This window comes from Ailuropoda melanoleuca, chromosome 16 (assembly GCF_002007445.2).
Source record: "Ailuropoda melanoleuca isolate Jingjing chromosome 16, ASM200744v2, whole genome shotgun sequence".
In the NCBI taxonomy this organism is placed as follows: Eukaryota; Metazoa; Chordata; class Mammalia; order Carnivora; family Ursidae; genus Ailuropoda; species Ailuropoda melanoleuca.
The window spans coordinates 23,873,839-23,890,129 of NC_048233.1; the positions used below are offsets into that span (position 1 = coordinate 23,873,839).

The window sequence follows — 16,291 nt, forward strand, 5'->3', positions numbered from 1 at the left end:
CTTCCCCATATCAGTTAAGTGAAAATACCATTCTCATCCCCATGGTCTCATGGTTACAGACCAGCCCCACCCAAACACAAATTCAACCAAGCAGTGGGGAATTCGAGCGTGTGCATGGCTCCCTGTATTACTGCTTCCTTCATTGGAAGCTGAAAATTGAAGTTGGTGGTTGTAATCAGACTAGGAGGATTACAATTCCCCTGGGCTGTTGTTCTCCGCCACTGGTTGCATTTGTACGGTCAGCAAATAGAGCCTGTGTCTAGTTACAAATGAGTGATAGAAAAAAATGCTCCTCATTGACTATTGCATATATATTATGGTGGTGAATCAAGATATTTTTGTGAAGTACTCAGTTTTAGGTTCAAGGCTAATAGCCAGTTCTGTGATGGATAAAATACTGCCTATCATTAAATTGTTTAAAATCAAGTGATTTACACAATCCACTTGTTTGCCTACAGGAAGCAATTAATAAAATGGGTAATCCACAGGAGTTCACACTTGCTTCCCCTCACCCCCATCCTAACTAGCTAAGTGAGTAGTCTAGTAATCTGGTCACTTAATAATTCTGATACTCAATTTTTTCATCTTTAAAAGCGGGAACTGTAATTATAAGGTGGTTGTGAGGAGTAACAGTCAAGTGTGTAAAGCACCTGGCGTATACTTGATACGGAGTAGATACTCAGTAACTGGTTTCTATATTAATTCATAAAAACAATTAATTCTGTGATATCAGTTAGCTTCCTAAAGATGCTTACCATGTTTACATAGAAAAAACATGTACAGTTTTGTCATTTGGGTTGTTCTTAGTCAGGTCCAAGTCAGGCAGGTACCTTGGTGGAACACCAGCTTTTATTTGTCTGTTCTCACCAGAAATCCTAGTGATGTGGTCGCCCCAAAGCTGGCAATGACCTTATCTCAGCCCCTGTGCTCCTCTTGGGAGAGAGCCTTGTTTCTACTGCTTCTGGGAGGCACATTGGCCTGTGTGGTTTGAATTCTGCTTTTCGAGCTACTGCATTTATTCCCTGGACCGTATTTTTCTCACTGATCCAGAAGGAAGGTATAAGAAAACACTGAAGTTCATAAAGTCAGAATATATTTTATACCTTCAAAGATCTTTTGTTAGGACGGGACAGTTTACAAGGAGCGTCAATGATGATTAGCTTATAATTCTAAGAAGCCAAAGCAGAGAATTAGACTTTCTTTAAATTAGCCGATAGGGACCGATCTAGGAGTTGGCTTTATCTATCCCAGCATCGTGGCAACATCATGTATTTTTCAAATACATCTTTCTGAATGTTACAATGACCATACCAAAGTAGATATAAATACTCCAAAATGACGGGATCATTTCTTAGTGGTTTCACTGAAATTTTCTCCAAGTGCTACTGAGTACAGATATGTGGGAATAAGATTAATTGGTTTTATTGATTTGTTCTGTGACTTTGGGCTGGGACTGAATCTATCTTGAACATCCTTACATTGTAGCACATTGTAGGTACTTTAAAAATATCTCCGATGTGGACTGCATTAAATTGTCCATGTCCAACGGGTATAACAAGCCCCCAGGCACTGATGTGGAGATTACTGAAGACTGGTTGGGAAGTCCATATAAACGACTGAAAGAACTTCTAAAAACAAATACACTCGGTAGAGTGTATTAGCCCAACAGCTCCATAAACAGTGCTTTCAAAAGCAAATACCTCAATGGGAAAAGTGCCTTTATTTGTCAACTGGATTGCAGAATTTATAAAGAAAGAGAAGAGCCTATTCCTTTGTTGGAAAATAAGAACAATTTAACTTCGGAAAATGACTTCACAGCTTGGGGCCCAGCAATGCCTATTTTGGATTAAACTGTCTATTAATTAAACTCAAAAGATTAAACATTCATCACCTTGCATTGCACCTCTCAGAAAACAAAACAAAACAAACAAACAAAAAATCCTGGGATTTTGAGTGAGGAAAACACACACACACACACACACACACACACACACACGCAGCCTGTCTACCGTGCATAAAGTGCACAAGATTTAGAAGGCCAAGGGAGCCGCGCCGACTCCCGCGGGGATCGGCCAGCCCTGCGGGTGGGCCCAGCAGGCGCTGCGTCCCGGCGCGTTGGCAGTTGGCGACCCCCCTCGACTCCCCCTCTGCCGCGGGCTCCCTGTGGCCTTTGGAGGCTCGGCGAGTCGGCTCCAAATGTTTTCCATATTTGTTCAGCCTCCGTAATTCGAATACCAGGGCAGGCTCAGCCCGCCCAGCGCCGCGCTCCGGGGCCCAGCGCGCCGCACACGCACCCACCCACCCACGCAGCGGCCATGGGCAAGGACAAGCAGCCCCGCGGCCAGCACAGGCAGGGGGGGCCAGCCGCGGACGCCGCCGGGCCAGACGACATGGGGCCGAAGACGGGCAAAGGGGCCCCCAAGGAGCGCGGGGAGGAGGAGGCCCGGACGTGCTGCGGCTGCCGGTTCCCGCTGCTGCTCGCGCTGCTGCAGCTGGCCCTGGGCATCGCCGTGACCGTGGTGGGCTTTCTCATGGCGAGCATCAGCTCCTCCCTGCTAGTCAGAGACACTCCATTTTGGGCTGGGATCATTGTAAGCATCGAGTCTGTTTTGCCTAAGCGCGTTTGCCAAACAGGAATGCACAGCAGCATGGTGGAGCCCAGACTAACCCAACTGCATGCGCCCTTCCCCAGCTCCACTCCTCTAACTCGCGCTCTGCTTGGTGACGGTGTGGGCCACACTTGGTTTGCCCGGGGGCAAGGCTGGGCGCGGTGGGACTCGAACCCCCCTTCAGCCAGTTGCTCTCCACGCCTGCAGCGGGCCTGCCTCTAACGCTCTGGAGCTGGGGAGGCAAGTCAGAGGCTGCTTATTTTGGTCAAATTGAACATTCTGGATAACAACAGCAGATTCACTTTGCCTTTGTTCTTACCCTGGTCCCCGGACCCCACCCTTGTCTCTAGATACGTAACAAACGGTGAAGTAAGTTCAGCGAGTAAAAAGCAGGTTAGGAAAGAACCTGCGCTTGGGGTTGCCACGTTAGGTGGTATTAATTTGATTTTTTACATTTGAGATTTCATTAGTAAGTTTTATAAAGTAATGTTTTAAAGCAGGAAATGCGAATACAGCAAGCAGGGCCTTAATCTGTTGGAGTCTAAAGTGGGATAAAGGCAGGGGCTGGCCATGGCAGAAGTCTATTTGGGACTCTGCTAATGGATGTTCTGTTCTAAGCAGAGCACTGGTCAGCTGTTGTGAGTGAGTGTTGAAACACACAGCATACTTGGCTTAATTAAATGGCTTCTTTGATGTGAAATGGGTGCCATTTATTGGGTACCTAGTGTTGCTTGTCCTGATAGAGGCCTTATATTGATTATTTCTAATCCCCACATCATCCTCATTGGATAGTTATTATCATTTCATTTCTCAGATGAGAAGACCGAGGGCGGACCACCCAGGGTGGTGAGTTGGCAAAGTTGGCCAATCAGCCAAGTTGATTCCTTTTTGCACCAGACTACATCTGCATTTTCCTCACTGAGCCACACTGCCACCCCATTTAGTTTGTAATTTTAATATCCTGCTTTCGTGCCTTGAGGCTGAGTAAACTCTTTTCATGTGCATTTAGTTTGCAATTTTTTAATTTTTTTTGATCCGTGAAACAACACTTGGAGGTGGGAACTGTTACCCCTCTTTGGATGGGGGAGGCCGGCTAAGAGAAGTTAAACGACATTCTCAAGGCCCAGAGATTAAAAGTGGCAGAGCCAGGAGACATTAAAATGGTTACTTCTGGCTCCTAGTATCATACTGTGTCATGACTGCTATTACTGACCACAGGAACTATAACTCATAAAACTACCCTCAAAATAATTTTGTATCAGGGACAGATGTTAAAAGCACCTGATAAATATGCATCGATGCAGGTATTTTCTCATTAAGATTATTTGAACTCACAAATTCTTGCCGAGTAATTTAAAACTTTTAATTTGTGTACTAAGAATTCCCATGAAATTATCATGATTGGAGTTTTCTAAATCAAGTAATTTTAAAAATAGCTTTTCACTAAGATATACTGGGTATTTTAGTCACCTAAATGACTGTCAAGATACTCACAGGGGGAAAAAGTCTGTCCTTTAAGACCAGGCGAATTAAAAGAAAGAAGGGATGAAAGGCCTTCAGTCAATGGTTTTGAATATCACTTACAAGTATGTCTTCTATCCTTTCCTTATTTCAACTTTAAAAAGCCCGATACCAGAAAAGCAAATTCGATGGGAAAAAATGTGTCTTGATGTTTAAGGCACGCACATCGGAATCATGCAACTCTGAAATTTCACGAACTGAGCAATTCTGAAATTTCATGAGGGCCTGTTGGAAGCATCACATGCTCCTAATTGCCTTTGGAAGCTCCCTGGGTGTGATACAGAGACCACTGTAGACAGCCAGGTCTCTGTTCTTTCTAGTTTGCCAGTTTATAAACTGGGATCCATTTGAAGTTTGCTCGTGCTGTGCGGCCCTGATGGCATCTGTCAATCTGGTTTTCTTTCAACAGAGAATTTGTGGAGAGAAAAGCAGTTAGTGGAGACAGGTGAGGAGGGTCTCGAGGAGCCAGGCGAGGAAAAACTCTCCTCCCAGCTGGGCTAGAGTCGCAGGCTCCCACAGACACGGTGCTAGTCATCCTCAGCTCGCTGTTTGTGGTTAGTCACGGGCACTCTTTCAAACTTTCAGAGAAGGGAAGAGACAGGGCGGCCGGGTGAGAAGGTACAGAGGCATGAACACGGCGCCTGGTCCTGAGCCACAGATTGGACGTTTTTTGCTGAATAACTTTGGGCAAGTTACTTAACCGGTCTAGGCTTCCATTTCCTCATTGATGAAATCAGAATGGAATAATTCCTACCTCTTGGGGTTGTCGTGAGAATTAAACAAATCGATACATGTTCTAATACTTAGAGCCGTGCTGGCTAATGGTAAGCATTCAGTGAACTAGCTGTTTTTATTAGCAATCAAAGAAGCAATCACTGGGAGTGGCAATCACTCTTCAAATTAGAGGCAGCTCTATTTTATCTCTAGTCTTGCGGAGTAGTTATTTCAGACTTGCTACCTTTCCTAGACCAGTTGAACCCTGAAGGTAATATCAGTTTGACTGTCTCAACTTTCTCAGTTTGTAGCCAAATTACTATTAGCAATCTTAGGGTATTAGATTAGTCCAGTACTTTCTGGATCTCTCTGGAGACTTAACAACAATTAACTTGGAGGAAAGGGACCTCCTCAGGGTCATTTCCCTCAGGGATACGGAGTGACTGTGGTCTGGGATATCCTCCAGGGAATACTGAACCGTTTGCCCTGTTTAGGAAATCTGCTAGACCAAAGCAGTACAGGTCAGTCCCAGCGGCTGAGGCAAAGTCAAAACCCACTTCGGTAATTCAGGCTGAATTCAAGCAGGGGCCCCCAGACTGTGCCCCCACACCATCAACACGTTTAACGCTCCACTCTTCTATTTCTCTTTATACTGGTTGCCTCTTACCATATAGTACTTACTTCACTTTACAAAGGTTACTATCCCATTCCTTTGGGATTTGGGAATCACGGTTCTCAACAAAGAATCTGGGTAGGTGGATGAATCCTACTTAGGTGACTTCTCTTTGACCAATGTGTGGGTGACTTGATGAATACTCAGTGAACTTCTGGTTGTAAACTGGAGAAGTCCTTGATGATCTATGATCAGAGGTTTATGTCCAGTGGATTTTAGGAAAACAAATAGGTTATTTCTTGCCTATCTGTAAATGTGACTTCCCTCATCCTCCATCAGAGAGATGACTGGAGTCTTTTTACTTCAGTTTCAAAAGATTCCTGTAAATGAAAAAAACAAAAACAAAAAAACAGAACGGAGTCACTATAGAGACTCCGTAACCTGTAAAAGAGCCATTCTTCTCCCAAAATTTTTTACAAATGGTTTGAGGGCTGTAAGTCACACCACAATGGCAATACAAAGTGAAACAGGGTCTTTGAGGATGAACTTGGCTAGGGGCAGGGGATCCTAGGAGATGAAAGTTGGCTTTGTATTTTATTCTATTAATGGTTTGAGTAGTTGGGTCAAATAGGCAGTTAAGTCTGCTCATCATTCCAGAATTCTTTTTGATGAAAAATGTATGGATTGAAGGAATCTAAAAACTTTGAGGCCTTTACTTAATTCTTGCTCGATAGAATACGGTTTTGGCTTAGGTGAGGTGTAACTTGTTTGAACTTTGGCTTATTTTTCTTCATGCAGTAACATTTGTTGGGGGTGTCTGCTGTGTAGGCATTGATCTAAAAAGAATGAATCATATACCAGGAGGCGGAGATCTCTAGAGATCCCGATGGGCATGTGCCCTCATCACATCTGATAGTAATGAATACTTCTGGTTAAGAAGTTTAACCTACACAAATAGTTTTAAAGCCCATTTACCTTTCAAAGTATTTCATTTACAGTGAATTATTTGCTTTGGTGTCTCTACTCTGAAGTGAATTTAAGAGCAAACTCTTGCCTGTCATCCCCAGTGGGGACGCATAGCATTTGTTAGTCTCTTGGCCTTTGTAGGGAATAATTCCATGGAAAGTCGGAATTTGCCTTATTGTGGTTTTCAGCTTTCCTCATAAGTTTCTCCATTGCTCCCATATTGCACTCAGTGAGAATAAAAACCCTAAGATATATACTGCATTAATCACATTAGAAAGTTTAAGGAAAGGGCTTAAAAGAAAGGGAAGAATATTTCCTTTCCTTAATGTCATTCATAAAACTCATCGTATGAATCTGTAATGATTAAGAATCCTGTCAAGAATTTCAATAACAGTTTTCATATGTTAACGTACTCTAAGGAATTCAAAATGCAGGTGTATTCAGATTTTAAAATCTATTTTTAACCTTGGCTTAATGGAAGGGAAAATTGATTGGTTATTTATTTTAAAACAGAGTATACCCTGAAACGCACAAGTAGATATATGACATGTAGCAAGTAAGGGACAGATATTATCATCCATAGTTTATAAGTAGAAAAACTAAGTAAGACATGATGATTTGGCTACAAGATTTGATCATGGTTATAGGAGAAACCATAAATGAGGAAGGTTTGGCATTTGGATTTTGGATAGACCCTAAAAAATTCAAGAAGCTAAAAGTGCTGTTAGTTTCCCATATAGGTATATTGACATTTGAGAAAGTTAACCTTAAATTATGTTTTTAGGAATACATTACATAGTAATACATTATTTTTCATATTGGGACTTTGATATACTTCCGAAATCTAATGTACCACTGGTACCACTGGGAAATAATTTTTATTATAGCAACTGTCACGGGTTTGTTAGAAACTGAGGAGTGGTAATTATATGGCCTAACTCAGTCTCCACTGAGTATATATAATAAATAATGGTTGGAAAATTATAGGTACATGAAGTTCTCCTAGTAAGTATAAATGAATATAACTGGATAAATTTGGCAAAAGAAATTACTTTTAATAAATATATGAAAATAAGAGGGATTATTTGAGAATTTGGTGACCCATTTCCTGAAAGAATCTTAGAATAAAGGATAAGAAAGCTTAAGATCGGACAGAATCATTAGGAGAAATGTATTTTCACCTCCACTGCTAGCCTGATACTAAGCCACACATGCCAAGGCCAAGGAAGGGCTTGTTCAATGAGGAAGTTATCCCTGGGTCTTCTTTCTCTTTTTAAAATAAGGAGGAGAAGTGGTGGGTCCTGATATTTTTCAATCCTGAAGTGTGAATATATTCAACCAGAAAGTTAATCTCTGGAAACTTTTAAGATATCAATCATCATTTGGTTTTATTTCTTATGGTAGAAATACTAGTTCATAGAATTTGGGGGTAATCAAAGAAACAGAAAGCCATTTATTCTCTTTAAGTACTGTGTATGTCCAAGGGACTCCTACGTGTATCCCTGGACATATGATAGGTACCCGAGCAGTGTTGAATCGAACTCTGTCTATTCCATACTTCCCATTTTCATAACTTCTGTTTGAACTTACAAAAGCCCATTTTTTAAATAAATACAAATATTTTATTTATTTATTTATTTGACAGAGAGATAGAGAGTGCATGCAAGCAGGGGGAGTGGCAGGCAGTGGGAGAGGGAGAAGCAGGCCCCTCACTGAGCAGGGAGCTCAGTGCGGGGCTCAATCCCAGCACCCTGGGATCATGACCTGAGCCGAAGTCAGACACTTAACCGACTGAGCCAACCAGGCGCCCTGCGAAAATCCATTTTTTAAACTATGGTTTGAGAAGTGACATATAGTTGTGTTTTGCAATACTGACAGACTTAAGTTTATTGATAACATTTTAAAGAACTATTAGAGAATAATAAGGAATGTGTTATTACACCATTTTGGGCTCCGGGGTTCCAGAAATATCCAGGATAGACTAACTTAACATTATTAAGATTTTTATTTCCTGTTATAAAATGACTACAGGATTAAAAAAAAAGGTAAAAGAGGTCATTTGACTTATTTCACATATCCCTAAGTAGAATAAATCAGGACAAATTAGGATTGGCTTGGCTGAATGCCCATGTCTTCCTTCTACAAAGAAACAATGGCATAAATGTCCCAATTTAGTCTAAGAGTTTCATAGTTTGCCAATATGATACCCACTTTGAATTTGTTCTGAGGAGATGGCTGTTTTCTAGTCTTTTTCTTGCCTTTAGCCTTGTCTGTGACATTGGTACTAGGGGCATCCTTTAACCTGGGTCCACTTGCTGGTGTTCCCTCCCATCCCGAAGAGTTAGCATCAACATTAAAGGATTCACATGAGATTCTGTGAAGAGCTCAGTATGCATATTTTCATGTGGCTGTAGGACAGGAATGGAATCTAGTCATTAAACTTTAATTAGGTATCATTTCACTGCAAACTAGAGAAATGCTGATCAGAACGGGCCCATCAGAGTCTAGAGCTGGAGGGGAGCTCACGATGTCGTATTTTAATTCTAGCTATTTCTTGCTGTGAATATCCAAGTCCAGGCTTATGACAATGAGTTCATAAGCTGAAGGTGAACTTTTTTTTTTTTTAAAGTGGATGTTGGTAACAGTATTTATAACATAAACTGTGTAAAAGCCTATTTCAGAGGCATATCCTCTTTTAGAGTTTTTCGATGCTGCCTCCCATCTCAGTGTATTGAGATAAAACTTGGCAGGAGTGACTGTCAGATGCCTGAGCAAGGCAGCTCAGTGGATCACCCTGGTTAATTTTAAAATTCCTATGTGTACATCTACGTGTATGGCAATACGAAAATGCATTTTCCTTTCGGTCTTAGTCTGCCCCAGCGGGTTCTGCTCAGGTGTCTCCTCCTGGCTTGCAGACAGCTGCTCTCCCACCGTGTGCTGCCACGGGCTTCCTTCTGTGCCTGCGCTAGGAGAGAGAGCAGGCTCTCTCCTCCTCTTGTAAGACCACCAGTCCCTTCTGACTTCACTTAACCTTAATTACTCCTGAAAAGCCCTATCTCCAAATTCAGTCACCTTGGGGGTTAGGGCTTAAACATAGGAATTTGGGGAGGACACAGTTCCGTCCATAGCACTTTCAGTGAGGGATGGAAGTTGGTACAACCCCCTCAGTGTTTCTTAACCTTGTTTCCCAGCTGATTCCTGAAGGCCCTGCGGCTTCCACTGGAACAGCTGAAGTCTGAATGTTTCTTTTCTTTCTTTCTTCCTTTTTTTTTTTAAGATTTTATTTATTTATTTATTTATTTATTTATTTATTTATTTATTTATGAGAGAGAGAAAGCGAAAGACGGAGCATGAGTGGAGGGGGAAGGGCAGAGGAAAAGGGAGAGGCAGACTCCCAGCTGAGCAGGGAGCTCGAGGAGCCCCAGGACCCTGGGATCCTGACCTGAGCTAAAGGCAGACGCTTCACCAACTGAACCACCCAGGCTCCCAGTCGTGATGTTTCTGATGAGAACTTGGAGCCGGTGAACTGATACTCAGTGGCGCAGCGGGGTGGCCGAGCTCTGTGCTCATGCCAGTAGTGAGATGTATGGAGATGTATGGAGGAGGTGGCTTTTACTGCGTTTACAGATTGCTTCTTCTGTCAAATTTCTGTAAAAATAAAGTGTAGTCGATTCAGCTACTGACTATAGTTCTTAGGCTAGCTTGGGCATTTCCTTTGCTACCTTATTAGCTCTTTAAGGTAGCTGCTGGTAAATTTCTGCCTTTCTTTTCTGTTCTGGGAGTGACTCGCTGTCAGGATCCAGTGAAATGACACCTTGGCCTCTGAGGCAAGGAAATGAAGGTGGCAGCTGAGCGGTGGCCCCTGGTCTCTGACGGGCAGTGAACTCATGCTTGGTGTTCTGGAGCTCAAGGGAAGTCACCTCTCGGGTCTTTATCCTATGCAGCTGTTGTTTTCATTGTTGACGATGGTTCTGAAAATGACCAGATGACCAGTGGTTGTTCTATGGAATGGGTCAGAATAAAACTCTGGAGGCGTTCCCACCTGGGTCTCATGATGTTAGAGCCTAGGAGCCTGTGCCTCCTTGGGGGCCCCCCCCTTTGGCACGCCTTCTCAGAGGATCCTGTTTGTCCAGCTTAGACATCCCAAAAGGGGTTCTGCTTTCCTTTAGCAAGTGCCACACAGCCCAGACCATCCCGAGGGAAAGATGAGAGGACACTAACTAGAACGGTTGATCCAGTCCGAGGCCCAGAAGGAGGAGCGTGCACAGGGCATGGCCCTTGTTCCAGGGACACCCTGCAATATCTCTGGGTTGCTCTCTGAGCGTATTTAAATTGGACCCTCCAGAGCCACGTCCCCTGCCTAACAGCCACGAGTGTGTTTGAGTGCTGTGTGTCCTGGGTGCCAGCAAAGGCCAGTCAGTGCCCGGACGCCGGAAAGCAGAGGGTTTGTTCACAGACAGCATTTTCAGATGGTGCTGAAGAGGTTCGCTCAGGGCTGCTTCTGCTGTTGCAGAAACGAGCCACGTCCGCCCTGGCTGGGTGAGGCTGCGAGAAGCAGCGAGGATGCTGTTTGCGTGGCGTCACACTCAACTGTCGTTTTGAAAGTGTTTGATTCAGCATTCATTGTAACAAGCCATTAAAAAACCCTTCAAGATAGGTTATTACCAAGGAAGGCCTCTCTCGTGTGGAAGATAATGACAGGTGACAAGAAAGAGGGGGACTTGCTAATGTGTTAACTAGACCCTGACTGGGGAGAGAATTTTGGCTTTATTACTAGGGGGAAAAAGTGTAACACTTACCAGCCTCCTTCTAAAGTATCAGGTGTGGCACACGTATCAGGCCATTAGGCTCCGGGTGAGTCTTCTCTCACATTTAGCTGTGCCAGGAACGCTATGAAGGAAGGAGGCCTTTTCCAAGATAAGGAAATAGCATTTCAGGGTTCCTCATTTCTGCTGGAGGGCGGAGAATGCAGGTCACTCACTTAAGGAGAATGCAGGACGACCACCCCTGCCTCGGTGAAGGGGGGAGCGTCCAAGGCCACGAGCGAGCAAACCAGGTCTCCGTAAGGTGAAGACATTATAATCAAGGAAAAATAATTCCTCCAGGACTGCATATAGATGAGAGACAGAACCCAGCCATTTCAGTTTACGTGTTACATGTTCAGTAGGGTGATGCATTTCTCTCATGCAATCAGCCCGTCAGATTTTGAAACAGAAGGATCAAACCCACGCAGGTTGGCTTCGTCTCATAATCTTTTCTTGAACAAGTAGTTTGGGATGCCTATTAAAGCGTTTCGATCTGAGTTAAGGGCTCTGAGAGCAAATAGAATTTTTAAAATGAACATAGGGTGACCGTAACTATTGTGTTATAGAACCCTCAATAAATAATTCGCATTCAGTCACCGAAGCTAGTGCGTCACAAATTTTTCCACCTCCAGACCTCCCTGAGGCCTTGCTCCCCTTCTCCCTGTCCTCACACACATCACAAAAAGCTCAGTGTCCAGCTAACCCATGTTGCCATGGAAGGGAGCAGGAGAAATGCTAGAGAGGCTGCAGGCTGCTTGGGGACACTGACCTCTTCATTTTGAAAAGGACAAAACACTTTTTAAAGGAGAAGTAATATTACTGTATATTACTTAATGTTACATTATAGCCTGTTTTTTTTTCTTTTAAAAAGTGCTCTCAATTAGAAAAGCCACTCGATAATATTTTTTAAAGGTTGAACAGGATGGTTCTCTCATTTACACTCTTGTTACAGTGTTTTATAATTGAATTTATATTGATTTACTGTATAATTTCTATATGCTGTACTATTTCATAAATTTTTATTTTTTGTACTATTTCAGATATATGAACCCAGGTTATTCATGTAGAATTATGTCTGCAGTCATTTATAAAGTGGAACCTAATTTGAGAACCTACTTAATTATGCCTACATAATAAGATCCAGCCTATAACTGTACTATAGGAGGAGGCAAAAACCCACATTTACAAGATTCCTTTCCCTTCTGAGGACTTGAAAAATCCCAAAGTGAAACAAATGAAGTATAGGTTGCTTATTTTCCCCACAAATATGTAGCAGTTCTATCCCACCTGTTGATTCATGGGAAAAGCTAGAACACAATCTTTGTGTCTTTTACATTCTTTGAAAATGGATAATTTTGCGAACTAGGTATTTATTGAATTCATCGGCTATTAGTTCCTGATAAATCACCATGAGAGTGAGTTAGGTGGTGGGTAAGAACGGAAACAGAAGCCTATATGAGAAAGGGTAAAGTTTTCACATCTTTTTAAAAAACTTACTTTGAGAGAGGGGGTGGGGAGGGGCAGAGGGAGAGGGAGAGAGAGAATCTGAAGTAGACTCCCCACTGAGCACAGAGCCCGCCTCGGGGCTCCATCCCTCCACCCCAAGATTGTGACCTGAGCCGAAACTAAGAGTTGGATGCTTAACCAGCTGAGCCACCCAGGCGCCCCTAGAGTTTCCACATCTTTGCCTGTCTCCGTTGGTCTTTCCATATGCCAGGTCCAGTGCCCCCAGGAGCTCAGTGTCTGGGAGAGGACACACAGACAACCAGCTACAACACAGTTTAAAAAACCAGTACTAAGGTGGTGCCCTGAAGAAGACAGCACAGGGGAGCCGTGATTAACCCCATTCAGGGAGGATCAGAAAGGGCAAGGTGAGGGGGGTCTGAAACTGCAGGACGGGCATGAGCTTTGGAGTGAAACAAATGTGAGTAGGATCCTAGCTCTAGCAATTTGTAGCCGTTTCCAAAAATCTTGGGTTTTGCTCCTTATTGTCATTTTTGTGTGGGTTTGAGTGAGTACAAGCAGCTCTAGGCAATTCTATGATTATTTTTAAATTATGAAAACTTTCAAGTATATAATAGCATGTAGAGAATAAGAAGACAGCCACCTACTTATAGGACATATAATGACAGGTTTGTCATTTTAATATTTTGTCATAAGTGTTTTAGGTTTTTTTAAGAAAAAAAACATTACAATACCTGTTTCTTTCTTAGTCCTATTCACCTACCCCACCCCCCCCTTCTCCTGTTAGCCACTCTCCTGAATTTGGCATTTATCATGCCTATGCATGTTTTCATACTTTCTTATATGTATATAACCATAACCAGTAATTAATTGTGCTTTATGTTTCAAATTTTATATAAATGGTAGCATAACTTCATTTCTGCTCAACAATGTTTTTGAGATCATTTATAATAGTACACAGATACCATTCATTCATTTTTGTTATACTGTATTTCCTTATAGGAATATACAACAATTTACTTATTCTCCTGTAGATGAAAACTTTGGTGATTTTCAAAACTGATTTTTTTTTTTTTTTTGCAATTACACAGTATTGCAATGGAGTTTCTTTCCCATGGCTCCCCACGCACCTATCTCAAAGATTCTTTAGGGCACGTTCCTAGGAATTGAATGATTGGATCATAAGATACAGGCATCTTTGACTTGCTAGCTAGTGCCAAATCAGGACCACAAAGCCGCAAAGTATGAATTTACACTCCCACCAGCAGTAAATTAGAATTCCCACCAATCTACAACTTGTCCACATTAGTTACTGTCAGGCAATTTAAATTTTTGCCCATCTTATTTGTGTGCAATATCATGTTTTAATTTATGTGTTTCTGATTCCTACAGGAGTTGAATGTATTTTAATGTTTATTGGCCCATTTTATTTGTTTTCTAACATTTATTTACTGCACAAATATTTTCTACGAGTTGTCTCTTACTTATTGATTTATAGGATTTCTTATCTTTGTTATTTAACCTTTGTGATTTTAGCTACTGCAAATATCTCCTCTTAGTTGGTACCATGCCCTTTATCCTGGTTCATGGTGCCTTTGTTGTGAATAAGATTTAATTTTAACATATTTATATCTAACAATCTTTTTTATGATTAAGGTGCTTTGATATATTTTAAAGAAATCTCTCTCTACTCCAAGTCATAAAGATACTTTTCTAGATTTAGTTCCCAAAATGTTGAAGGTTTGCTTTTGTATTTTTAACTTTAATCTATGTGTTCTAACTTTTTGCATATGATGTGAGGTCATGTCTCGTTTTTCTCATACAAATTATTAATTGTTTTAAAACTATTTGATGAATAATTGGTCCTTTCTATACTGAACTGCTGTGTCCATTTATCATCTGTCAGCTTTCCATATTAGATTCGAGGATGGTGTCTGTGTTTCATCATTTTATTTATCATTCGCTGTGCTGACACCACAATGTTTAAATGAACAGCACCACAGCACTCCTGTGATGAGGACGGGAGCGTAAGCAGCTCGCCTCCACCCCTCCCCACGCCCATCTTATTCTTCTTCCAAATGTCCTTGGTGAGACTTAGCCATGTTCTCTTCCACACATATTTTTAAATTGGCTTTTGAGGTCTCAAGAAAAGTACTTCTGGTATTTTCATTTGATTTGTACTTTATATACATGAGCAAAAATCTCTCTCCATTTACCTGATGCTCTGCAGTGTAGCTACAAGGTGTCCAAATGGAGATTTTCTTTCTATTTTTCCTACTGGGGACTTGTTATGTTTCCTGAATCTAAGATTCTTGTGTTTTCATCAATTCTGAAAAAATGTCACAGTATTTCAAATATTTGAAAAAAACCAAAACATTTTTTTTTTCAAATACCATCTCTTTCTTCAGTCTCTCTGTCTGAAACTACTATCAGAGATATGTTTGGACTCCTTATTTCATCTTCCCTGTTTCTCACCTTCTCTGCTGTGTGTCATATCTCTCTCTCCGTTCTGTCGTTTGGATTATTTCCTCAGCTCTATCTTCTAGTTCACTGTTCCCCTTTTCAGCTGAGTTTTTTTTTTTTTAAAGATTTTATTTATTTGTTCGAGAAAGAGAGAGAGAGCACAAGCAGGGGGAGTGGCAGGCAGAGGGAGAAGCAGGCTCCCTGATGAGCAGGTGCCTTCTTTTCAGTTGAGTTTAACCTGTCTTTTACATAGAGTTTTTCATTCCAATGTTTTTTTTTTTGTTTTGTTTTGTTTTTGTTTTTGTTTTTTCATTTCTAGAACTTCTGTTTTGTTTTTACTGATGTTTTCTTTCTAAATATATCCCTGGTTTTTTTTTAAAGTGCCCTGTTTTTTATTCATGTTTTCTATTTCTTCTTTCATGGCTTCAATTATTTTGAGTGTACTTTTTGTATAGGCTCTATTCTTTAGTTCCATTATTTGAAATTCACAAGCTTTAATCCTTAGAGAATGTATGTGTATGTCTGTGTGTGCACACATACACTTAATGCACACATGTGCTGGCCTTTGCTAATGAATTGATTGTTTATGTGTTTGCTGTAATTGGTTCGTGAGTTCATTTTCCAAGAGGCTTTCTTTATATGTAATAATTTGATGTGGCCTACTTGAGGGGGTAACCCTTCCAAATAGTTTGTCTTGCCAGGTGTCCCAGTGATATCATGAGCCTAGAGCTACTTTTTTTTTTCTTAACCTATTTATTATGGAAAATTCCAAGTATACAAAAAAAGTAGATCAGATCGTATATGTACACCTATGTTCCCATCACCCAGCTTCAATAATTATAAACTCATGATTGATCTTGCTTCATTTGTATGTTCCTATACTCCACATCCACATACCACGTATTGGTTTATTTTGAAGTAAATCCCAGATATTATATCATTTCATCCATAAATACTTCACTATGTAAGTCAAAAGATGAAGACTAAAAAATAATCAAAATACTAATCATCCCTAACAAGTTAACAATTTCTTAATAGGATCAAATCAGTGTTCGAATATCCATGATTAACTCATGAATATTTCTTCACAGTTTGTCAGAGTCAAGATCCTAATAAGATCTATATACTGCAATGAG

General features: G+C 41.3%; 1 protein-coding gene across 4 annotated transcripts in view; it reads left to right on the plus strand.

The window, feature by feature from the left end:
* The window catches only part of SSPN (sarcospan), a 109,343-nt gene that overhangs the window by 72,711 nt on the left and 20,341 nt on the right, over nucleotides 1-16,291 (plus strand). The window contains exon 1 of one of the 4 annotated variants that reach the window (XM_002917117.4): nucleotides 2,063-2,591. The exons of the other annotated variants lie outside the window; for them this stretch is intronic. Coding sequence (XP_002917163.2) covers nucleotides 2,316-2,591 — 276 coding nt within the window. The 5' untranslated portion in view covers nucleotides 2,063-2,315. Of the gene's footprint in view, nucleotides 1-2,062; nucleotides 2,592-16,291 lie in introns of those variants that run through there. 4 annotated transcript variants of the gene reach the window in all.